Here is a 25,594-nt window from a genome sequence, read left to right as displayed (position 1 = left end):
TCCTCTGGGGTTCCCTGGACCTCAGGGAATGGCACCAGCTTACACTCACTTTATGAGCCAGAAATGTGAGAATCTTTGCCCCTGTTTATCTGCATCTTCTCACATGGTTCCCCTCCCATCTTCTGCCAGGATTTTGATTCAGGCCACCACCAGCCATTACCAGGGTTACTGCACCAGCTTTGTACACAGGCCCCCTGCCTCCAGTCCACTATCTTTCTGACCCATTTTTTAATAGCACTGCTAGATGAGATCTATTACATCACTCCCATCCAGTGATGTTAAAATTTTCTGGTTCCAAGCTGCCATCATGGCAAAATGCAAACACTTTCTGGCCTTTAACGCTACAGCAAAGAACTCATTGACTGTCTAGACTCATCTCATCATTCTTCCCCTGACCCACTCCATGTCCTGCCATATTGAACTAGGGTTCCTTAAACCCACCACACTCTCTCTTGCTTCTCTAGATCTGCACCTGCTGCCCCCATAGGTTGCAATACATTTGCTACCCTGTGCCTGAACAACTACCTGTCCTTTATCACTTCCTGTAGGTGTCACCAGCTTGAGGAAGTATCCTGGGACCCCCATGATGGGATTAGGGATTCCTCCTGTGTGCTCATGCCCATCACAGCATGAGTTGTGATGAAGAACAGTGGTAGGATATGACCTGTGCCACCATGGCTGATTTATTCTGTTTCTCCCACAATACTGCAGGGTTCTTTTATTTTTAATTAATTTATTAAAATTATTTTCAGTTATAGTTTACTATCAGTGTTATTTTGTATTGATTTCAGCTGTACAGCATAGTGGTTAGGCAATTAACTTTTCAAAGTAGTCCCTCTGATGTTTCCAGTACCCACCTGGCACCACACATTGTTATCGCAATATTATTGACTATATTCCCCTATGCTCTACTTTACATCCATGGATTATTTTGTAACAAATGATTTGTATTTCTTAATTCCTTCACCTCTCTCACACATTGTTCCACCCTGGCTTCCCGCTGGCAGCCACCAGTCTAGTCTCTGTAAGACTGTGGAGTTCTTGAGGACAGGGAAAATATTCTTTTTCTTGTTAGATAATTGATGCCCATCTGGCAATGGTGAACAAATATGTATCCTTGCAAATGTGAGGCTTAAAGTCTAGCGAAGAGAGAGAATAATAAAATACCATACCAGTAAATGTATAGTTAATAACTGGCATAAATGAATAGCTGTTGTAAGTATAACCATGTAAAGGGAAATTCTATGATGGAAAAGAACAAGGTACCCACAGGGCTAATATCTGAGACATCTGGGAAGGAGGCATCCCGGGAACTCACATGTGGATGGGTATTTGCAGGATGAGCTGATGAATGGTGTGTGCATGTGTCTGAGTGCAGATGGGCACTGGCTCAGGCCGAGGAGGGTTTCAGGCACGCATGTGTGCATGTATGTACATGTGTATGCATGTGTGCACTGCATGTGTGATGCATGTGTGTGTGTGTGTGTGTGTGTGTGTGTGGTGGGCAGTGGGTAGAAAAAAGAGGATGTGGCCAGAGGGCAGAGGGTGAAAGGAGAGGTGATGCTAGAGATGGTAGTAGAGGCCAGTTTAGGCTGTGCTTATCAGGCCACATTAAAGATTTTGATCTTTATATAAAAAAATAGTTAGAAGCTGTTAAGGAATGTTAGCAAGGAGAAGGGGCTGTGATGGAGAACAGTGGTAGGATATGACCGATCCGCACACTGAAGCTGTCACTTGCCTGCAGTGTACAGGGCGGGCTGGGAAAATGCTTGAGGAGACACTAGTTAGGAGATCATCACAACTGTCTGGGCGGAAGAGGACAGCAGTTCAGACTACAGCCCTGGGGTGCAGCCAGAGATGGATTCGCACTGAGGAGAGACTAAGGAGGTAAATCCACATGGCTTAATGATGGATGGGTCATGGCCATGGACTGATGGGGGGCTGCTTTTCCCTCTTCCACAAGCTGGCTCAATGGCATATGAAATGAGTACTGAAAAAATATAGATGCTCTAAGCAAGGATCAGCCAGCTACAGCTCTTGGGCCAAGTCTGGTTGGCCATCTGTTCCTTAAAGACAGTTTTATTGGGCCCAGGCATGTGCCTTTATCTATGTAACATCTGTGGCTGCTTCTGTGCTGTGATGGCAGAGATGAGCAGTTGCAATGGAGACTCTCCGGCCACAAAGCCTAAAATGCCCACTATCTGGCCTTTTACAGAATAGGTTAGCCAACCCCTGCTCTCTAACCATAAGGTATTGGCCCATTCTACAATTACAATGATTGTTGTCATCATTGGACCCCAACAGGGATGATGGAAGAATAGAAACTGAGCCCAGACCATTCCAAGGCTGAGCCAGTGGTGCAAGGTGTCCCTTTCCAGGGCACGTGGCATGGAGGTGGTGTCTGTGGCCCACTCTGAGCTTGCTCCTTGGCTCCATACTGAAGCTGCAGTTGAGCAATGGTCCCAACCCTTAGCCGGCTGTGCCCAGGAATCCTGGACGTCTTTGGCACATTCCTCTCACTCTCCCGCCAGCATTAAAGGGCTGTCAGAGCAATTATACACATTAAGCAGGCTGACCTCATGTGGTGAGGAATTTTAAACACCAGATGGACAGCCTTATGAATAAGGGAGAGTCCGGGACTTATGCTGCTGCCTGCCATGGGAAGATGTGTGTCCCCTCCTAGAATAAAACCCAGCCTCTTGGCAAAATGCAAGGGTAAGAATTTAAATTTTATTTTCCCTTTTCCAAAAAAGAAAAAAAAATGTCAAAGAGAAATTATAATAGAAGCCTCCCAACCTGTATTAAGCATTTAGGTCGAACACATTCGAGCATGTGCTTGGGTGTAAACTCCAGGGAATGCAGTGTTGAGGAGGGACTGAACACTCACAGAATGGATGATCTTCTTGAGATAAATACAGAAAGCAGCACCTCCAGCTTCTTCCGCCTGTTTCTCTGACCTCCACCAACCCTGGGAGCATGCGGCTCAGAAATAATGAATGCTCTCGGCCTGGCCAGCCTGTCACTTAGACACGCCAGGCAGATTTTCAGCACTGGACCCTCTAATGTTCTTGGGCTGTTTTCCCCTCTGACAAATGTCAGCTGGAGGATAATCCCTACCTTGTCACAGGCCCATTTATCGTGTGAATGCTCAGCATACTTGGTGACGATGTATTCCAATTTTTCAGGCAAGGAGAAACTGAAATGAGAAGGAAAAAAAAAAAAATCAAATTACAACCTTGCCAAGCACCTCAGCCACATGTGCTAAAAAAGATGGCCAGAACCAACAATCAGCCATCGAAGCTGGATTTGATCAGTCAGCTAACCCAAAGCCAAAGCTGGACTCCCGGTACCTGGAACTTTCTGAGCAGAAGGAGTGGTTGACCGACTCAGTTAGCCACACCCAGATCCAATTAGGGGGACCACTCTGTAGGAGGCTCTGCTGTGTAGTTCAGGGGTCCTCAAACTTTTTAAAGTGGGGGCCAGATCACGGTCCCTTAGAGAGCTGGAGGGCCGGACTATATGAACTACTAATTCCTACTGTAACACCTCGGCTGCGCTCACTGCCCAAAAAACCTGGCGGGCCGGATCAGACTCCTCTGCGGGCCGCATGTGGCCCGCGGGCCGTAGTTTGAAGATGCCTGCTAGCTGTTCTGGGTTCTTTTGGCTCCTGAAGAACCACTTTGGCTCCTGGGCCAGACCTGTCTAGGTTACACAGTGAGAACCCCATCATCCAAAAACACTGGCCTGTCATCTTGTGGCTGCAATCTAGGAGTGGCAGGAATGGTGGCTAGAGAACCAAATGCTACAAAAACCTGGGTGTCTACCTTTTTGGCTTCAATGACTCACCTTTAAATGTTAGAATTTTGGAAGTACACTAGACATCTGTTGTTTCCATTAGTTCAGCAGTTTCTGTACCTTTGGTTGGCCACAGCACCTCCGTTTTCCCATAAGGAACAAACCCTACATTGCATGCAGTCTTATGGCATCTGACTGGGCCATTCAGACACACTCTCCCAGAAATTTGAATCTTGAGTCAGGGGAGACCAGGGCAACACACTCTTCAAGGGGGCTCATCCAATGGGGACGTCTGAAGACTGCCCACTTGGCCACTCTGTCTTGGTGTCTGTTCCTGCTGAGGCTGGTTAGCCAGCCTTTCACTAGGTTCTGATAAGGACCCCTGATCCTTACAATAAGGCCCCTTTCTGCTCATATTATCCAAAATTAGTTTCTATTACTCACATCACTTAAAGAACCACACTGATGTCAAGGTATATGCAAAGAAACCAGAACTCTCAAGTTAACACGGAACCACTCATCATTAGCACACAAATTACTGTCTCATAATGTTTGTTAAAGCATCACATTATTACACCATTTGTATCCATCAGCACACTTATACTTTCATTGAGTGAAGGTATCCAAAGTCAATACCTGCCTTCTCTTTTGGCCCCAGCTCGATGGCTTACCATGCCTCTTATCTCTTTCTTATAGCAGCTTCAATTCTCTTTCTCACCATCCCTTCAGCTCAAGGCTTCATCTGATGGACTGTGTACTAATTGTTAACATATAACAGTCTTATATGTTATCAAAGCTGACAGTCCCAGGGAAGAGCTCAGGCTGTGGCTTTCATTTGAGAACTATTGCCACAAACCACAAGTCTGAGGGGCCGTATAGGATGTCTTACTGCTCATTCTAAAGCCAGTTTGGAGCTCTTCTCTTAGAATGTACCTGGAGATGCCCCACGGACACACAATCATAACTGGGGTGGACCTGCCACCAGCCAAAATTGAGCATTTGTTCCATCCAAGGCCTAATCATCCCCCAGGAGTGATGCTGGAGAATCAGAGGGAGAAATTAAAGATGCTGTTGTAGGACTGTTCCAAAGCTTCAGCATCCCCTGGAACGGGGGAGAGCAGGGCCAGTCTCTCAGGTAAGGACTCCATGCTGTTCTGCCGTTACACCCGAGCCTTGTGCTACTTACAGAGCTGTTTTGATGTATGATGCAATTATAACTATACAGGCCTAATTAAAAAAAGTGAAGATTTTGCAAAAAAACCCCCCAAAACCTCATTAATAAATTAATTGCCTCATTTGTTAGGGTGGTTCTGCAATGTCTCAGATGTCACTTATTGTGGAGAGTATGCATCTCATAATAAATAAACCAACCCCACCCTCTAAAACAAAAGCCTAGCATATAATCAATTATACAGTATGGAATCAGATATGGATGGATTAATCCTTCAGGAATCGAGGACAAGATCCAGCGCCTGATATGACGTGTGGTGTCAAGAGAAATGACAAAGTGTTGGCAGGAGGAAAGAAAAAGACTTAAATTTCTTGCCGCCTTCTGAAAGAAAAACACTAGCCACTGGGCAAAATATAAGACCATCTTAGAGGTGGTCTGAACTCACTTCACGGTGTTGATTGGTTTGGGGTCAAAGTTGCCGTCTGCATCCACTGAGATCTGCTTCTCCAATGTGGCTGAGTTCCTGGTGTCTAAGTAATCTGGTGGCAGGGCCCCGGCGATAGCACTGAGACAAGGCAGGGCCATTCGGAAAAGATCTGGGTCATACTTCTGTGAGGAAAACCAAAGAGTGTGTTGGTACAGAAACCAGAACCCTGGCCAGCAGGTGGAAGCATTCCCCAATTAGCTGACAAAAGCACCATGCCCTCTTTTGTCCAGGTCAACCTGTATGGGGAACAGGTAAGCCTGATGGAAACAAGGGGTCCTTGGAGGATGCCATCACAGTCTGCAAAGCCCTCTAGCCACCATTTGCTTCAAGTTGAAAAAATATTAAATCAAGATTTAAATCAGTATCTCCTAGCCCTGGCCAGGTGGCTCAGTTGGTTTGATACCAAAAGGTTGTGGGTTTGATTTCTGGTCAAGGCACTGTAAGTAGCACCAGGCTTCAAATCCCTGGTTGAGGTACCCACAGGAGGCAACCAATTGATGCTTTTTTCTCATATCAATGTCTTTTTCTCTCCCCCCTTCCTCTCTTAAAAACAAAAAACATATCCTTGGGTGAGGATTTTTTACAAAAAACTATATCTCATAAATAGTTAATTTCAAGAAAGAGTTAAACAGGTTCTTGGTAGGCCAGAAATGACTATAAATCTGCTTGCAGTAGCATAGAAGTGTATAGTAATTGACCCAACCTGTAGCTGGAGAAGGCATAAAAAGCTGTGCTAGGCTTCTCAGTAGCTTATGTGGGACCTGTGTGGATATCAGCAGCAGACTGCTTATAGTACACCTATTCTCTCTTGAACTGGCAAGGAAGGAATTCCAGTCAAATAACATGGGGTAGGGACAGCTTTGGCTTTGCTTACCCAGACCAAAGGACTTTAGGAGTGAAGATTTCCCGGTGTATAAAACAACTTTTGAAACAAACAAACAAACAAAAAGCCTGCTCAGATTGGCCAGAGTTAGAGAGGCGGTCTATTAAAAAAAGAACTGGTGTTGCCTCGGAAGTGGGGGGTAGACTTATACAGCGAATATAGGCCTAAACCTATGTTTTAACTGTAAAATTAGGGGGTCGTCTTATACACCGGAAAATAAGGTATATCACTTTCCAGATTTCTGTAAGAAAGCCAGACCTACTCATGTTCTACTTCTAAAGCTGATGACCTGGGAACTTTAAAGTGGCTTGGGGGGCATGGGAAGCCTGAGTCGTAGGTATATTTCCCTCAGGCAGTGTGGGAGGCTCGGCTAGGGTCAGAGGGGCTCAGTTCTCCTCCTTAAACGAGTGGTTCTGAATAACCTCCCTCCCTGTGGATTAAGTCTCCTAGAATCCCACATCCCGACCTGAGCAGATGTCAGGACTTCTCCTCTGGCTGGACCTGGCGAAGACCTGCTAACCGGGGCCCCACCTCCGGGAAGGAGTGGCAGTGGGCTCAGTCAGGGAGACTGAGGCCAAGAGTGTTTTTGTGATTCACTCTGGTAGTCACTCCTTGCTATACTAGCTTGGAGTGTCTGGCAAGTTATTCAATTTCTCTGGGACTTTTCCTCACCTGTAAAAGGAGGGTTAGAGCAGTTCCCATTTTAGGGGGTGGGGGCACGGATGAGTGTCACACACTTGGCAAGCACTTGGCGCAGTGCCTAGCACAGGGTAAAGCCGGAGATCGATTAGCCAGTTAGCCGGTTAGTCGTTATGATGGGTAGCAGCTGGGGGTGGCTGAGGGCCCCCACCCTCTATTGGAGAAGCACTGCCATTACCTTGTGGGAGAGGGAGTCAAAAATCCCCCAGAAGAGCTTCTCTGTGAGGTGCAGCTCCTCCTCCACGGCGAGGCCGTAGCTGCCCCACCCCGAGGGCAGGCAGTAATACTTCCAGCACTGCTCATAGTGGCTCGTCAGGAGCTGGCGGTTCCAGCAGGGCGGCACCAGTGGGGAGGGGCATCGAAGATCCACAGGCATCAACAACATGCCATGCCGGGGAGAATAAAACAGCAAGCAGCCATCAGGAGAGCGAAACGCACATGGAAACAGGTGGGCCATCTAGAGACAGGCCCTCAGCCACCCACCCTGGGAATGGTCTGCTTTCCTGCTTAATGAGCTCCAGCCCGAACTGAAGCCGCCTAATTAATCCATGGGCCTCCTAAGGTGCCCCTAGCAGTTACTGAAAAATGGATCACTGTTTCCACTCCAAATGAGAGAATTCTACACTCTGAAAGTAGTCACCGTGTGTTGTTCCAATCAGTCCGGAGTAGGAAGAATTTCGTCTGAGACCTTTGCCTATGAATCTGGAAGGTGCTGGGTCATGCTGCTATGGGGGAGGGGACTGTAAGTCTGAAGATTTTCTCTCATGACTTTCCTCTGCTCATGACTTTCCTCTCACTCCCATCCATGTAACAACAGTTTCACGTTTGGCCAGCAGAGGGCAGAAGTACACTGCCAATGTTCCCATCCCAGCAGGTGGGAGAGAGGAAAGGTGGAGTTTCCGAGTTGGGTGAAAAAGGTGAATGGATTAAGAAAACAAACAAACAAACAAACAAACAAACAAACCAAAATTTATAGACACAGACAACAGATGGAAAGGGACTTGGGGAAGGTGGAAGAGGGTATAGGGAGTGTAAACAGCGATGGAAGGAGACTTGATTTGGGGCGGTGGACACAATACACAGATGATGTGTTATAGAATTGTACACCTGAAACCCACATGATATTATTGACCAATGTCATTCCTATACAGTCCATAAAAAATCCCTGATTTAGAAGTAAAAGTGAGTTTACTGAGCACTATTTATAGGCTCCTCTGTGGGAGCCAGGCCTGCTGAGGAGGCAAGGCCAGCTTGAACTGTGAGAACCCTGGCTTTCAGCCGCGGTGCTTTCTGAGATCAGAACGGGGCGGTTAGGGTTGGAGAGACAAATGAGCCCTTGGAGGGCGGTGGAATCTCTGACCGTGAACAAGCTGCTCTCTGCAGGTGTGGAGAGAGAGGACTGAACTAAAGGCTCCTGGGAATTCTGTTTAATCTCAGTAAAATGCTTCTTGAAATCCTCGCTTGGACTATTTGTGAAAAAAGGAAAAAAATTGTTAAAATCACCAGGCAGAATATTTGGCTATGTCTGGCACTTTTGAAAATGCTAATATTGCAGATGCCACAAAGGAAAAAGATTAAAAAAAACAAACAAAACCCACCCTTTTGTGTGTGGGGTGATTCTGATGACCCCTGCCCCCCAGGCTCAGATGCTCACGGTGCTAGTGAGAAATTCAGGAATGAGGGGGAAAACAAAATCCAAAAAACAAAAAAACAAACAAACAAAAAGAAATAAAGAAAGAAAAGGGAAGGTTCTGTGGCTTTCCTTTTCGTCAGTAAAGAAAAAGAAGTAAAAAAAAAAAGGGGGGGGAGGGGATCTGTTATAAAATAAACATACAAAATAGTACGGAAGAGAAAAGGGACATTTTAGTTGTTGTACTTAAATGAATAATCACAAACCTTCAAAGGTTTTTGAGATTGAAAATATTCTGACAACCTGATTAGGGCAGGGAAGCACAAAATCCACATCACCTCACTAACCTCTGCTAAGTAACAAGAACTTGGTGGAAAGCCATGCCAGAAAATTGGAGCAGTTAATGAATCTGGAAGTTTCCTCCACCAGACACACTCAAGGAGGGGTTCATTTTGTAGGTTGCATTTTATTAGTTCTCAAAGGAGTGAAGCCCATTTAGCATGTATTTTGCTCCCAAATCGTGAGGACATCCTGTTCTACAAGACCAGTTTCCTGTGCCATTTACTGTATTTCTGTCACAAGCGCGGGGTTTACCTTAAGGGGCATTTTGCAGTACTCATTGAGCTGCGGCACATCAAAAACAAGGCGTCGCAGGAGCTGTTGTAACATGGAAGGCCTCAGGTGACTGCAGCAAGGAATAGGAAGAACAGGATAGAATAAAAAAAAAATAAGGAAGAAAGTAAGAAAGAATATAAGAAACACTCAAAAATAACCATTTATTAGAACTAAGCCTCAAAACAATTAGCTACTAAAAGACATGATCTTGTAAAGCACAGCCTATGATAGAACACTTTAAACACAGAGTATAGGTAAATACAGAAAGAGGGACATGTGGCTAATAAATTGAGGTATCTAAGGTTCAATTCCAATCACCAGGTGAAAGGGTGTTCTAGGGTCTACGCACACTCAAAGTACAGCCACTGGAACAGAGAAAAGGGGCAGGAGCTTTTATTCTAAGAATCCCAAATCCTGCTGAGCTCTGCAGAGGGAGAAGCTGGGATTGACCAGTTGCCTAGGTGGAATCTGAGGCCACCTACTGGAATGATCTGAAGGGAAGTTTAAGGCCCCCTGAGTTACTATCTGATCTTTGAAATTCTCATTACTAGATTCATTTCTTTGGGCCAAGTCTCCATCCTCAAAAACACTCCCTCAAACAGCAAAGGCACTAATTAGAGAATGTTTTATCCAATTATTGAAGAGTTTATGGCCTTGGCATTGGATGCAGGTGAATTCTGAGATAAAGGAGAGATAAGCAACATTGAGCCTTTATTTTCAGATTGCCTAACTTTTTAAATCTTTCTTTTTTAGAATTAAAAATTTATTTTGCAATTATAATTGACATTCAATATTATAATAGTTTCAGGTGTATAACAATGATTAGACATTTATATAACTTATAAAGTGATCATCCTAAGTCTAGTACCCATCTGGCACTATAATATTACTGACTATATTCCCTATGCTACACTTTACATATCTGAAAGTATTCTGTAACTGTCGATTTGTACTTCTTAATCCCTTCATCTTTTCTACCCAATGACCATCAGTCAGTTTATTCTCTACTTTAAGCCCAGTGCATGAAATTTGTGCATGAGGGTGTGTGTCCTCAGCCCAGCCTGTACCCTTTCCAATTTGGGACCCTTCAAGGGCAGTCGGACATCCCTCTCATAATCCAGGACTGCTGGCTCTCAACTGCTCACCTGCCTGCCAGCCTGATTGCCCCTAACCACTTCTGCCTGCCAACCTGATTGATACCTAACTGCTCCCCTGCCAGCCTGTTTGCCCCTAACTGCCCTCCCTGGCAGGCCTGGTCCCTCCTAACTGCTCTACCCTGCTGGCCTGATCGCCCACAACTGCCCTCCCTTGCAGGTTTGGTCCCTTCCAACTGCCCTCCCCTGCTGGCCATCTTGTGTCCACATGGGGGCAGTCATCTTGTGTGTTGGAGTGATGGTCAATTTGCATATTACTCTTTAATTAGATAGGATAGAGGCTTGGTGCATGGGTGGGGGGTGACTGATTTGCCCTGAAGGGTGTCCCAGATCAGGGTGGGGTTCTCTTGGGGCATGGGGCAGCCTGGGTGAAGGGCCTGTGGTGGTTTGCAGGCCAGCCACACCCCCCAGCGACCCAAGGGGAGGCCCTGGTATCTGGGATTTAGTTTCTATAATTGAAATTTTATAGCCTGAGCAGAGCCAAGCCTCCTGCTTGCTCTGTGGCTGCAGCCATTTTTGTTGGGATTTATTTATCTTCTATAATTGAAACTTTATAGCCTTGAGTGAAGGCCTGTGCCTGCCAGGGTGTGTGAAAGCTTGGCATCCTCCATTGCCAAGGAAACCCAAGCCTCCTGCTTGCTCCGTGGCAGCAGCCATCTTGGTTGGGTTAATTTGCATACTCATTCCTGATTGGGTTGTGGGTGTGGCTTGTGGGTGTAGCAGAGTGATGGCTAATTTGCATATTACTGTTTTATTAGATTAGATATCTATGAGTCTGTTTCTCTTTTGTTTGTTCATTCATTTTGTTTTTAGATTCCACATATAAGTGAAAACAATGGTATTTGTTTTTCTCTGTTTGACTTATTTCACTTAGCGTAAAACACTTTAGGCCCATCCATATTGTCCCAAATTAGATTACCAAGGTTTTAAAAAAATCTAGTGGAATCTCTGGATACTCTGCAGAGAAAAGTATGGGTACATAATACACACAATCTGACAGAGAAGGTCAGTTTGTGAACCCATGAGTTCCTTCCACAGATGCCTAAGTCCATGGGGGTAAAGTTAGTCACTTTGAGGGTAAAGAGCTGGAATGTCAGGGAAAAAAAGCCTTGGAGGCCTCTACAAGGAAGATGAACAGAAACTGAAAGGGGCAATAAAACTCATCTATTTCATAACTTTTCCTAGAGCTGCTCTGTTGATAAAAAGCTCTGGAGTGAAAAGGATCAGTCAAAATACACAGCCAGTCAATGGCCTTGTAGCTGACTAGTAATTATGATGTAAAATCCCTCAACTTTCACATTATTGGTTAACATATTAGAAATATCACTTAAGATTGACCAACTTGAATGAAATCAAGGCATGGAATAAATTTCTAATTCTATTAATTCCTGACTTATTAAAAGTAAATAACTAGTTAAATTCAACCAGCTCATCACTGTATCTAGTGCTCACGTGGGCCAAGAGGAGGAGTGTGGAAGCCCTTCTGAGTGTAGTAACAGGGCTGTTAGCTACCGTTTCAGTTTGATGTAAGAGTCTAATTTCCCCAAGGTCTGATTCTTTAAAAGTATTTGCAGCTGATATCAGTCTCACCAACATAGTTTTAATAGCAGGAAGTAGCATATGCTGGGAGACAAGGGCTCCTTGATTGGTCTGGTTCCTAAGACACCTGCTGAGCTCAGATCTAGCAAAGGCAGAGCAAGATCTGCAGCTGCTCCTGATGCAGTTACCAGCCAATTACAGAATCAATAGTGATAGGATTTCTAGTGTGTAAACTCATTATTTATTCCCTTGCCACCATTGAGAAGAAAAGCAGAGACCCATCTACACAAGTAACTGGGCCATTACTCTTCCTTTGGAAGTGGCAGAGTGGAAACCCAGGCACCCTACTGATTCCTAGAGGCATGCTAGTGCTTCTACCCAGCTTTTTCTCTCTTTCAAGATAAAAAATTCTATGAATGTAATTCTCTGCCAGTTATAATAATCTTGGAATGAATGAAAGAATTTCAGAGTATAGGCCCTGATTTTGGTGGAGTTGCTCAGAGAGAAATATCTTTTATGAGGCCTAGGGGAGGCCCATCCCTCTCAGCCTTGTCCCTCTCTCTATCCATTCTCTGCCCTCTATTCCACATCCCAGTCAAATAATACTGAACAAGGACACAGTTGGTTCCCTGAAGTAGTTAACGCCTGTAGGCCAGATGATAGAAAGACAGCAGATATAGCTTAATTTTAATAAAGGATTTAAATAAAAGAAACTTTGTCTATAATAATAAAAGCATCATATGCTACTTAGACTGGACAGCTGAACAACCTTTTGGTCGGGGCTGTGAGGGCTGAGCCCCTTGTAAAAATTTTGTACATCAGACCTCTGGTATTTAAAATATAAGTGTGAGACTGCTTTTTAGTTTAATGTTCTAAAAGAACCAATTGACTGTTTTTTTTTCTAGGTGACCCTAGCTCCTCAATACATGGTCACCCCTTGTGTGATTAGGAAACAGCTTATTCAACAAGAATCAGGTCCATACCCAACTGGTTTGTGGGTCCCGTCTCCAGGACAACCTAAAGCAGAGGTTTTCAACCTTGGCGGCATTATGGAATCACTGGGGAGCTTCAAAGGATAGAGGTCTGGGTCCCATCCATAAAGGTTGAGTTTGGGGGGTGGATGTGTGACCTGGGCACTGGGATATTAACCTAGTATTGCACCAGGCAATTCTCATATGCAGTGGAGGTGGAAAACTGGCTTAAAGCAGGAGACCTGTTCCTGGGCCAGTGGCTGAGACTGCCACCAGACCCGACGGAGTTTCCTGAGGACCCAAGTCTCTTGGGTAGACTTAACCCTCTGTCCTTGGTGGCTCTGATGCCTGTGGGCAGTGGTGAAACCCTCTGTCCTTACTTCCCACTGGGACTTCTTCTCTTTGCTCCCATGCTCTGAGGAGGTAGGCTGCTTTGATTCACTCTTACAGCTGGCCTCTGTGTGAAGGTCCACTTAGAGGGAAGGCCTGCTTCTTAGTAACGAAAACAGTAGTTCTTAATCTAAAACTGCAGGCCTGAAAGACAGTCTCAGCTCCTGGTCCACCAACTCTATGGGATAGAGCCTGAACAGTGCCCCCGCCTCACTCCTCACAGGGATTAAAAATATCCTGGGGCAATTAAAGGGATGTTAGGGGTCGGGTTGGTGTATGGCAAAGGCATGGAAGCTTCCTCACACTAGGTTCTCCAGTTTTTTTCTTTAAAAAAAATATATTTTATTGATTTTTTACAGAGAGAAAGGGAGAGAGAGAGGGATAGAGAGAAACATCGATGAGAGAGAAACATCGATCAGCTGCCTCTTGCACACCCCCTACTGGGTATGTGTCCACAACCAAGGTACATGCCCTTGACTGGAATCGAACCTGGGACCTTTCAGTCCGCAGGCTGACGCTCTATCCACTGAGCCAAACCAGTTTCGGTGGTTCTCCAGTTTTTAGATTGATAATACAATTGAATGCAGCTGACATGGGTGCGTACACACAGGTGACATGGATGTGTATGCAGAGGTGAAACACGTGGGAGGGGGTACTTACTTGCAAATGGCAAGCAAACATTCTTCTATGGTGTCCCTCTGAGCTTTGGTGAGGGAGCGCCCCTTGGACAGCCTGTATATTGTCTGCAGTGTTGAATCAATCAAAGAGGTACAGTGCTCCGTTCCGGCAAAGAGAGGGGCACACCTCGTGAGGAGCGGGAGCACAGCAGAACATATGTACCTATTCAGCGCCAGTGCAGCCTCTGTGGTGCTTAGGGACACCTAGGAAAGGGTGTTGGGACATTGGTTAATCTCTCCAGCAAAGAGCTAAGCTTACCCCGTGTATCCAGCGCCCACCTAGCGGGCAAGGAAGCACACACATATCTATCTACATATCACAGCAGCAAAGGGAACAACGTTGTACCTTCTCAACAGACTGATTTCTCTTTTGCATTTTAAATGAAAATAAAAGTCCTGCTAAAAATAAATAAACAGAAGAAAGCAAAGGCTGGCTAATTCACAAGTATCGTGCCTCCTCCAAGAATTCCAAACTGTTCAAATAAGGTGACGGCCAATCTAACCCATACCCTTGATGTTTGTGAAGTTCAACTACATTATTATCTCATTCTAGCTCCTTTTTTTCTTGTTATCACTTTAGGGAGACTCACAAGTTGTCCTCTAGTGATTCTGAGATTAGTAGCTGGGTGGAGGCCATGGGAGCTCTCAAACTCACTGGTTTTTCAAAGAGACAGTGGAGGAGCTCTGACTCCCGTCATTCATTTATGAACAATTCATAACCTAATAAATGACATGAGGGCAGACCTCAGGGGAATAAGTGTCCAAGGAATAGAAATGAAGGACCTTCTCTAAAATGGTGTAATGCTCACACATGGTGCTCTCTCTTGGTCACTTAAACTGGATTCAGGGAAGGGCTCACTTAGTGACATGAAATTTAGCAAAAGCATATTTAACTATCATCTGCAAAACTTTAAAAAACCTGGAGATATGCAGAGATGAAATATTATCCTTATTTTCTGTGATCATCACAGTAATTATATTTGTAACTTGTGATTTGATAAAGTGCACACATTGCTGGTGTTCCTCTTAATTATCAGAAGTTTGTCTCATAGAAGCTTGAGTAATCATACTGAAAGAGCTAATCTTCCACATTTATCACTTTAACAGTTGTTAAAATGAGGAAGACAGAGCTTTTATTACAGTGGCTTAAACGTTTTCAGAAGAGAATGCATGAAAACCTGTGTGCTGAGGAACTGAATAGAATTTTTTTTTTTTTTTTTTTTTTTTTTTGTAGATAGATAGTGCTGAGGTAAGCATGTGATCTGGACATCAAATGCTAGAATAGCATTTACTATTTATCTGACCTATAAAAAAAATCAAATGCTTTTATCAAGAACCTTAGGAATGTCCCACAAGTTAAAAAAATTATTATACTTAAGTTATATTATATATAGAAAAAGCTGTACACAAAAGAAGCTGTGGAAGCATTGTTGTAATTATCCAAAAGGATCATATGCCCTGAACACCTTCATGGTTTTACCATCTCTTAATCTCAAGCCAGAGGCAGGGGCGAAGCTCTCATTCAGATTGGGGACTGTACTGCTTCCAGTTCCATGTCATCCCACCCATTCTCAGCAACCCATTCCCATGGAATCCATTCCAGCTAAGGTATTGGCCACCTGACACCCATAACAGAACTTAGATTGCTATCTCTTTTGGACACCAGGTGGAACCTTTGAGAAACTGTTCAGGAAGACATGCTCTGGCTCTTTAAAAACAAGCCTAAACTGGTGAGATGATCTTAGACTAAAGCTGATTTAATTGTCTTTTCTCCTTGGATCCAGTACTCCTGGTATGTACTGTCTCTGCTTAGTCCTAACTTGGGGCATGAGGCATCTAAGATCTTTAACTCTTGGGGCCTCCTATCTTGATGTCTGTTAATACTGCATGGCTGTACCTTACACTTGACTGCCAAACTTGGATTTTCCCATGGCTTCTTGTCCTGTGTCATATCTTGAGCTCCAGACTATCCTGCCTGATGGCCAGTGCATTAAACCTCGGGAGTAATGTGGGAAGAGTATTTCCAGCCTCTAATGCTGCCATCCAGTCCTTTTCATAAGCAACAGAGCCATACTTTTCACATGAGGGTGATTTTGTCTCACAGGAAACATTTAGTGAAATCTAGAATTAGTCTGGGGGATAGCAGGTAGAGGCCTGGATGCTACTAAACACCATACAATTCATAGGATTACTCCCCACAACAGATAGTGCTGATGTTGAGAAACTTTGGAATAGAGGGAACTGGATTGAATATCTGAGATCATGTTTACATACATCTAAGTCTCTGACCAATAAATTAATATCTTCCTTTACTTGCTTCCTCTGCTTTTTTACCCTTTAAAGCATGCTACTAAGATGTAACCAGTGAGCAGATAATAAGGGCTCACTTCTAAATCCAATATTACTTATTTACAATGATGGGAAAATATATTTTTCTTATTTTAGTCACTTACTGTATCGAGAGAGGCAGAGGCTCTTAAATCAGGTAAAAATCCAACCTCCAGCAGGTGGAGCAGAAAAGTTTGATCCTTAATACCGTAGACACGGTCCAAGAAGAGCACCATGGGGGACTTGTGGTCAGGGCAGAAGCTGGCTGCCATATTGGGCTCACTTACAGACCCATCTGAAAGACACACAGAGAATGTCATTCCCCCTTTTGTATCTCAACAGTCACAAAGGCAACACAGAGTTTGTCTATGACTTGTTCTACTAACAGGCAACAGGAATTTTGGAAACAATATAAAATTGTGCTGAATCCAGCTTATACTGGGTGGAAAGAGCTGATTATTAAAATTTTAGGAGTTTTGTGAACCAGTTGTTAGATATGCTCATTATTATTTCTTTAACCAGGTTTTCTATTCCTTGGTTAGTTTCCTCTCCTTCTGCCACACCTATTATGTGCATGTTGTTTTGTTTCATTTTGTCCCAAAGCTCCCTTAGGCTTTCCTCCTGCTTTTTACAAGTTTTTTTTTTTTTTTTTTTTTTTTTTCCAGTTGTTGCTCTGCTTGGGTGTTTTTTCTACCTTGTTGTCTACAATAGCTCACTGATGTGGCCCTCAGATTCTTATAGTCTCCTGTTGATACTTTCTATTGTGTTCTTTATTGCAGCTATGTCATTCTTTATTTCCTATTGGGTTTCTTTATTTCTTCTTGATTCTTACACATGTTGTTGAGTTTGTATGGGGGTTGTTTCTTTGTCCCCCCATTCTCTCTGTTCCTTTGTGGTTATTTCTATGTATGATACCCATTTTTTTTGAGTTTGTCTTATATAGTCAATGTTTTGTGGGACCAAGTGGTGCAATCCCTCTAGTCTTTTGGCTGGGTATTCTAGGGAGGCCCCCTACTTGGGATATTTGGGTTCTTTTGGTACAATTGGGTCTTGAGTGTTACTTTCCCATTTGTGGATGGAGTCTCCTCTCAGGGTGTCTGATTATGTGGCTCACTTTCTACCACATTCACTGAAAAGCACAAAATACAACTTGACAAGACACAATACACTCATGATACCAATAACCCCAATAAAAGTGACCACCAGAGAAAAGAGAGTTAGGATAGAAAAAAGAGAGCAAAAAATGATATTGAGAAAAGAAAAAAAGGTAAGAGAGAAAATAAAAAGGAGAAAAAGGTAGGGAAAAATGCATATATGGGAGAAAATACCACAAAAAGCAGATAAACCAAAAAATGCAAACAACACCCAGAAAAAAAAGGGGGGGGGCAGAATATATAGAGGCAGAGAGTATATCCAGAATGTATGGTTAAAGAATTGAATAAATTGGGGAATGACCATGGATCAGTATAGAGGAAGTAGAAAGAGAATGAGTTGATAAGAAGAAAAGTAGAAACAAAATAATCAATAAAAAAATAAAAAGATAAAATAAAATAATTATCTATCTATATATTCATCTATTTTTGGAAAAGGAGAATAGAGGAGAGAGCAGATAGGCTTGAGTTTAGTGAGTGAAACTAATTAAGCAATTAGGAGAAGAAGAGAGCAAGAGAGGAAGGCAAAAACAAAAGCATGAAAAAATGGCTAGCAAAGAAAGAGAAAAGAGAAGGGTGCATAGACTTGGAGCAGGGAGAGGAAATTAGATATATGAGTAAGCCGTAGTAGTGTGCACAATAAAATGCTTCAGAAAGGATATATGAGTAAGCCAACAGAGACTACAATAATATCATGTCAATAAAGCAGATAAAGAAGATCAATATTTAAAAAGGGGTAAAAAGAAAGAGAAAAATGTTATTTAGAAGTCCTTTGTCCTTTCCAGCCGCATATAATCTCACTAGCTGTGTTTAACTCGCCAATTCTGGGTGGATGTTATTCAATTTATTTGTTTGAAGTCTGCTCCGTGAAGCACAGAACACATCCACCTATTTGGCTGCCATTTTGACTTCCCCCCTTAATATGCTCGTTATTAAAATAAAGTTTACAATTAAGTAAATTATATTTAAAAAGATAACAAAAACTCAAAATTCATCACTTCCTAATTATTCTCTTGAGGTTATTTACATCTGTTGTATTGGTAAGTTGGAATTACAATACAATAGTGTGCTATGTGCCAACCCTCTGCTCAGTGACATCACAGTGGTAACTTGAAATTGTCCATGGTGAGAGTATCTGCATCACAGAAATGAGCAAATACCAGGAGTCAGGGCTTGATTCTACTGTTTTATTGATTGAAGAAAGGGAGGGAGAAAATGTAAGGCAGAATAAATTTAAAAGTCTATCATGACTATAGCTGTTACATCATAAGTAGCAGCAAACTGAGGAAATCTTCCAGTATTTTAAAAGTATTATCTGATTTAGGTGAAATTTGGATCAGATCATCCAATAATTCTAACCTTATCTTAATGAAGAAGTTCAAAGGTGAAGTGGGGAATAACATGAAGAGAATACAAATTGCTTGACTTGGAGAATAAAGAAGGATTTTGAAATATGATAACAAAGAAAAAGTCTTCCTCTTACACAGTCCTTAAATGATGAATCTCTAGTCAGAGCATGTTTAAATACCATACTTCATGAGGTACCTTAAGAGGACTAGGGGAGCTGGATCCGAGTTAACCTCTCAGATACACCTGGTGTGCTTAAAAACGTTTTTGTGGTATATCACTAAGTTTTTTTTGTGTTAAAAAAATTTGGGAAACACTTAGTTCAACATTTCTTTTTAACCATACATGTTCTCAGAGACTATAATCCAATGTACTTGATGAAATTTCATAAAAATGTGACATTTTTGAGAGAGATGTCACCACAATTGAAGAATAGGAGATCCCAGTCTCTGTACCCCACAAAGATCAACAACTAAACAGCCACCCATGAACAGAAATAGCACTGGTAGAGCTCAGAAGTCCACTTAAGAAACTTTAGCAATGCAGTGGAATAAAACACCCGAGAATAACTGTCCAAAAAGGGAAGGAAGAGCAGCTTTATTTTGCCTGCATCATCCCATGCTCCAAGCAGCACTGCTCAATGCCAAGAGCGAACACCTCAGCTAGAAAGGTATCCCCATGATGGAAAAGGGGGTGGGGGAGCAATCAGCTCCTCCAATCTATTGGGGCACTACTTTGCTTTCATACTTGGTTAAAATATATTACTAAAAATATTGCTGGACTTCCTGACTGTTCTCATCTTTTCCATTTGTGAGTATATAGAGGCTAATATGTAGGGCAGAGGACAGATATAAGTTCAAGACTGACACTTGAGTCAGTCCAAATTACTAACAATTAAAATACCTTGTTTAATCAATAGCTATATAGGACACACCTTGCCTTCAGTACCTACTAGAATCTTATGAGAACTTTTCTCAGCTTGTCTTGTTTTGTACATGATAATTTAGTTCAGATATATCTCACCTCCAAACATTCATCTACGAGATTGCTCCAGAAACACCAGGCTGAATGAAAGAAACCTTTTCCTTTAACTAATGAATTTGAGCCCTTTTGCACAGCAGAAGAGTTTATAATGGTAGAAGAAAACGCTGTAATAGCAGGTTATAAGTCAATTTTATGACTTCATTAAAACTGTTGTCATTTAATATTAAATTAGGTCAGAATGTGTAAACATTTTTCAACATGGTTGATTAGGTTTTGAAAACTATTGTACCAAAGAGCCCTCTTTGTAGCTAAGCATTCTTCCTGAAGTATAGCAAAATCTGTCAGGCAGAATAGCTGGAGGCACGCTTAAGTCCACAAGTACAAATAATTTACTCTGCTGGCAATTATGTAAAGAATAAAATAATTAATTGCAATTGTGCTTACTAAATGGAGCTTGTCTATTTCTGATTTACAGGGCCGTTTATACTACAAAATAACAGCATGATTAAAAAAGACCCTTAAGACACTGAATATTCACAGGGAGCAGAAGCAGATGGGGTCTACTTCATGCTATCTGGAATTCTCCTCCAGTTATGTCCATTCTTCTGTCATTTAAGTACAGCATTTAACACGGTGAGTTGATGTTAGAGATGGTTAAGAATAAGAAAGATGGGCAGGGCTACTTGTATCAGGAGGAGCCAAAGTGGTCCCCAGTGACCTGCTCTGCAGAGAACCTCGGCAGCTTTGGCCACTGACTAAACCAACAGCCAGCACAGCCACCACAGACCCTGGCACATTTCATAGGGTATCCGTGTTGGCAGATGTCCAGATGCCTGAGTCTTCCTCCACTCCTACCCCCCTCACTGCTAGAACCCAAGATCTGCACTGGCAGCCTCTGCCGCTGTGTAACTTCAAGATGCCAGCTTAGACCCCTGTAGCAGACACCCACTACCATCTGTGCATGGGAACAGACTCCAATTGTTGGCCTTTATTGCCATGTAATATAATGAGGCCCTACAGCCATGCGAGTACAAACTGACAACCAGGGCTGCCATAACTGCTTGTGGGCCCAGCTCTGGTCCTGTCTCCTATCAATGGCCTGCACTGCTGTAGCTAGCACCTTAAAAACATTTTTCAAATTGATTTTAGAGAGGAAGGAAGGGGGGAGGAGAGAGAGAGAGAGAGAGAGAGAGAGAGAGAGAGAGAGAGAGAGAGAGAGAGAGAGAGATCAATGATGAGAGGGAATCATTGATTGGCTGCCTCCTCTACACCACCACTGGGGATGGAACCTGCAATCCAGGCATGTGCCCTGACCACAGAATCGAAAGGTGACCTCTTGGTTCATATGTAGACACTCAACCCCTTAGTCACACCAGCTAGGCTATAGCCAGAACCTTTAGTGGTGAACTTGTACATCACTGGCCAGAGTCTTGTTACTGGCATCCACTGTTGTGCACCTGTGGCAAGACTCTGAAACAACACATATGCACACCAACAGCCATGGTCCCCGCAGCTGCTAGTGTACCTACAAGTGACTCTTGTTTTTGATGCTGGCTTTGACCATTACCACTATGCGTGGGTATGCAATTGCTCTGTGCCACTATATCTGTGGCTGGTCCCTGCAGCTGAGTGCAAACACTAGCTCTGACAATCACCACTGCCTGCCCTGTTCCTACTTGCTAGACTCAAAAGCCCACTAAGGACCTCAATAGCTCTTGCAGTCATTGAGGATTCCTGGCAGTTCTTACCAAGGACCATACAGTTGTCAATGTTGAGGACTCCAGTGTCCCTGAGTTGACAAGACATCACTCCTCCCCCAAGACCCAAAGCTGCTAACACCCCTGCACTTGGCATCCTGCTTCACTACACCTGGGGTCACAGCACACTCCAAAGTGCCCCACCCACAGGTGAAGGTTTTTCCTTACCAAAGTCAGTCCATAAAGTCTGGAAGAGATGACTGATTTTTCAAATGTGCAGATAACTGCAAAGCTAAAGGTATCACAAAAAATAAGGAAACATGACACCACAAAGGGACACAATAAACTTATTGTAACTGACACTAAAGAAATGAAAATACATGAATTGCCTGATAATTTCAAATAATTATTTTAAAAGCTCAGAGAGCTACAGAACACAGAAAAGCAATTTAATGAAACCAGGAAAACAATATGAGAACAAAATGAGAAATCCAACAAAGAGATAGAAAATATAAAAACATAAAAACAGCTAAAAATTTTGAAACTGAAGAATATAATGATTGAATGGATGAATTCAACAGAACACATTGACAGCACACAAATAAGCATAAAAATCAGCAAACTCTACAAAATTCCAATGTCACAGATATAGAAAAACAATCCTAAAATTAGTATGGTATGACAAAATACCCTGAATAGCTAAAGCAATCTTGTGAAAGAACAAAGCTGGTGGCACCACATTTCCTGATTTCAAACTATATTAAAAAGCTACAGTAATCAAAACAGTGTATTATTGGTATACTGTGGCAGGCACATAGATCAATGGAACAGAATTGAGAGACAAGAAATAAAACTATACATACAAAGTCAAGAAAGATTTGACGAGGGAGCCAAGAATACTCAATGGAGAAAGGATGGTCTCTTCAGTAAATGGTATTGGAAAATTACATTCACATGCAAAAGCATAAAATTAACCCATGTCTTACACCATTCACAAAAATTAACTCAAAATGAGTTAAGAAAACTTAAGACCTGAAACGTGAAACTTCTAGAAGAAAACAGTCTTAAATTTCTTGACTTTGATTTTTGGTAATGATTTTTTTGGCTATGACACCAAAAACACAGATAATGAAAGCAAAAATCAACAGGTAGGACACACAACAGACACCACAAAAAAAAAAACACCTTTGTTACAGCAAAAGAAACAATAAAACAAAAAGGCAACCTGTGTAATAGGAGAAAAATTTGCAGACCACATATCTGAAAAGGAGTTAATATTCCCCACCCACAAAAAAATAAGGAACATACAATAAAATAGCAAAAGAACAAGTAATTCAATTAAAAATGGGAAAAAGACCTGAATAGAAATTTTCCCAAAGACACAAAAATGACCCTCAGGTATATGAAAAGGTGCTCAACAACACTAATTATCAGGGAATTATGAATTATGCAATTCAAAACCACAAGATATCATTTCATACTTACTATAATGACTATTATAAAAAACACAAATGCTAACACATGCTAGTGAGGATGTGGACTGTTGTGCACTGTTGATGGGAATGTAAACTGGTACAGTCACTATGGACAATAATAAGGAGGTTCCTCTAAAAATAGGACTTCGATTTGATCCCACTGCTGGGTATATATTAAAGGAAATAAAGTTATTATCTTGAAGATATATGCCTCCCTATGTCCATTGTGGCATTATTTACAATATCCAAGATTTGGAAATAATCCAAGTATTTGTTGATGAATAAATGGACATAGAAAATGTGACACACACATACTGGAATATTGAGCCATAAAAAATAAGAAAATCCTGCCATTTGCAACAGTATGGCTGGACTTTGAGGGCATTATGCTAAGTGACATAAGTCAGACAGAGAAAGGAATTACTGTGTGATCTCACATATGAGAATCTAAAAACACTGAACTTATAGAAACAGAGAGTAGACTGATAGTTACCAAGGATTAGGGTGGTGGGAAAAATGGGCAGATGTTGGTCAAAGATTTAAAAACTTTCAGTTATAAGATGAATAAATTCTGGGGATCTAATGTACAGTAAGGTGATTATAGTTAACTAGTGGCCCGGTGCACAAAATTCATGCACATTAAAAGGGAATTAATTAGAGGAGATATTTTTAAATTGGTATTTTCCCTTTCTCTATAATAGAAGTGTCAGAGATAAAAGAAAATTAGTAAAATGTATATGAAAATATCCCTTCTGTCAGTCTGGGGCATACCATGGAACCCAGAGTCAAGTCCCTGCCCACTCGAGTACACTTTAAAATCTCACCTGAGACCCAGACCCGGCTGGCATCAACCCCACTGGGTGAGACCCAGACTTGGCTGGCCCCACCCCTGTCAAGCCCCGCTAGACAGGAGGGGGGGCAATGCCAGGGCAAGGGGCATGGCCTGAGGTCCCCTGCCCCAGCTGGCAGCATGCAGCCTCAGGTCCCTGCTGATTAGTCATTGCATGTCACTGCATGATGACCATTTGCATATTAATTGCATGCTAATAAGACCGGATGTCCTTCCAGACAAAGCTGCAGCGGGTGGGGGCTGAGGCTGAGACTGAGATGGCAGAGGCCCCTGGTTATAGTGGTGGTGGTCAGGGGCCAATGCCAAGGCCCTTGCATGAATTTCATGCATCAGGCCTCTAGTATTGTGTATTTGAAAGTCGCTATAGGAGTAGAACAAAAGAACAACAACAACAACAAAGGTAATTATGTGAGGTGAAAGATGTATTAAATAACCTTATTGTGGTAAACATTTTGCAATATACAAGTGTATCAAATCATCATATTGCATACCTTAAACTTATATGATGTTATATATCACTCATATCTCAATAAAGCTGAAAAAAAAATGTGCCACATTCTATAGCATTTCCCAAACTTATTTGACTCCAAACTTCTTGTATACCAATTAATATCTTCAACAAAAATGTTCCAAAGAATGCCAGTTTGGGAAACACTATAATATTCAGAGTCATCCTATCTTTTCAATTCCCATATCTGCTGGATGAAATCGCCTGGATAGCAGGTGGAGTGAGGAGGAGAAACTGAAGGCTTCTGGGGGAGTATATATTTTGCAAAGTTAACATGAATTATTGCCAAATGTCACAAGTAGCATTGGGGAAAATCTGTTTATGCTCCGTGCCTATGAAGTACATAGATCACACTGTGGCAGAAGGGAGCCTGTTCAGGCCCTATTGCTGCCCCAGGTGACTGCACTATCTGGGTATGTGGAGGCAGAGAAAGATGGTGAGAGTTTTCACTGGTCCCATTCCATCAGCATCCTTGCAGAGGGTTAGGGTGTTTCGCGGACTGTGAGAGCTGGACTATCCATATCTATGGAATGTACAGGAATCTCTGACATGGAAGCAGAGGAGACAATAGCCAGCTGGAGCCAGGAGAGGAGAGAATTCATCAGCAGAAAAGGAGCAAGACCTTCCCGGATGCTGCCTGCCCTGCAAGTAGGAGCATGGAAGGACAACACTGGCAGAGGCCTGACCCCAAGAGAATGGGAACTGGCAGCACTCAACCCTGAGCTGCTTCTCTTACCTTTGTTCAGGGAGGGCAGTTTCAAGGGAATGCTGATGATCCCAACCAAGTCCTCAGTGGGGACAAGGGAGCGTAGGATTGACCTGATCCGGATGGCTTCCCCTTTTCCTGTCTGGATAAGCTGCAATACAAGGTTAGAGAATAAGATAAAGGCGCTCTTACACTCTCATTCCACCCCCTCCAAATCTCTGGCAGTGAAATGGTTCTACTTAAGGGGTGGGTTCTCTTCTAAATTTCTGTAACTGCAATAACATGACCACAGGGAAAGAGAGGAGCTTTCTCCTGATATTCTAGAAGAGGTGCTACTAAGGAGGTCACTTGCAACTACAATGGTCATGCAGTTACGGTATCAAGTCTCAGCAGTAAATGTGGACCCTGCTGGTGATTCTTGGTATGACAGCAACAGGGAGCTCTCTGGCTGTGACAGAGGTGTTGAGAATGTGGCCATAATTTCAGACTCCTGAATGCTGCTGAATGTAGAAAAACTTATGGATTTTAGTTTCCTAA

At 42.7% G+C, this 25,594-nt stretch overlaps 1 protein-coding gene across 1 annotated transcript in view; it reads right to left on the bottom strand.

Annotated features, from left to right (window-relative positions):
* The window catches only part of RYR3 (ryanodine receptor 3), a 350,151-nt gene that overhangs the window by 97,903 nt on the left and 226,654 nt on the right, over positions 1 to 25,594 (bottom strand). Inside the window, 7 exon segments of the mRNA XM_045583784.1 lie at positions 3,118 to 3,196; positions 5,412 to 5,575; positions 7,214 to 7,354; positions 9,260 to 9,350; positions 13,995 to 14,215; positions 16,465 to 16,634; positions 25,088 to 25,208. Of these exon segments, the coding sequence (XP_045439740.1) occupies positions 3,118 to 3,196; positions 5,412 to 5,575; positions 7,214 to 7,354; positions 9,260 to 9,350; positions 13,995 to 14,215; positions 16,465 to 16,634; positions 25,088 to 25,208 (987 nt within the window).

The sequence above is a fragment of the Pipistrellus kuhlii genome, unplaced genomic scaffold (assembly GCF_014108245.1).
Source record: "Pipistrellus kuhlii isolate mPipKuh1 unplaced genomic scaffold, mPipKuh1.p scaffold_m20_p_1, whole genome shotgun sequence".
NCBI classification, from domain to species: Eukaryota; Metazoa; Chordata; class Mammalia; order Chiroptera; family Vespertilionidae; genus Pipistrellus; species Pipistrellus kuhlii.
Note: the sequence above shows the minus strand (reverse complement) of the source record. Positions and strands in the feature narration are given on the sequence as shown.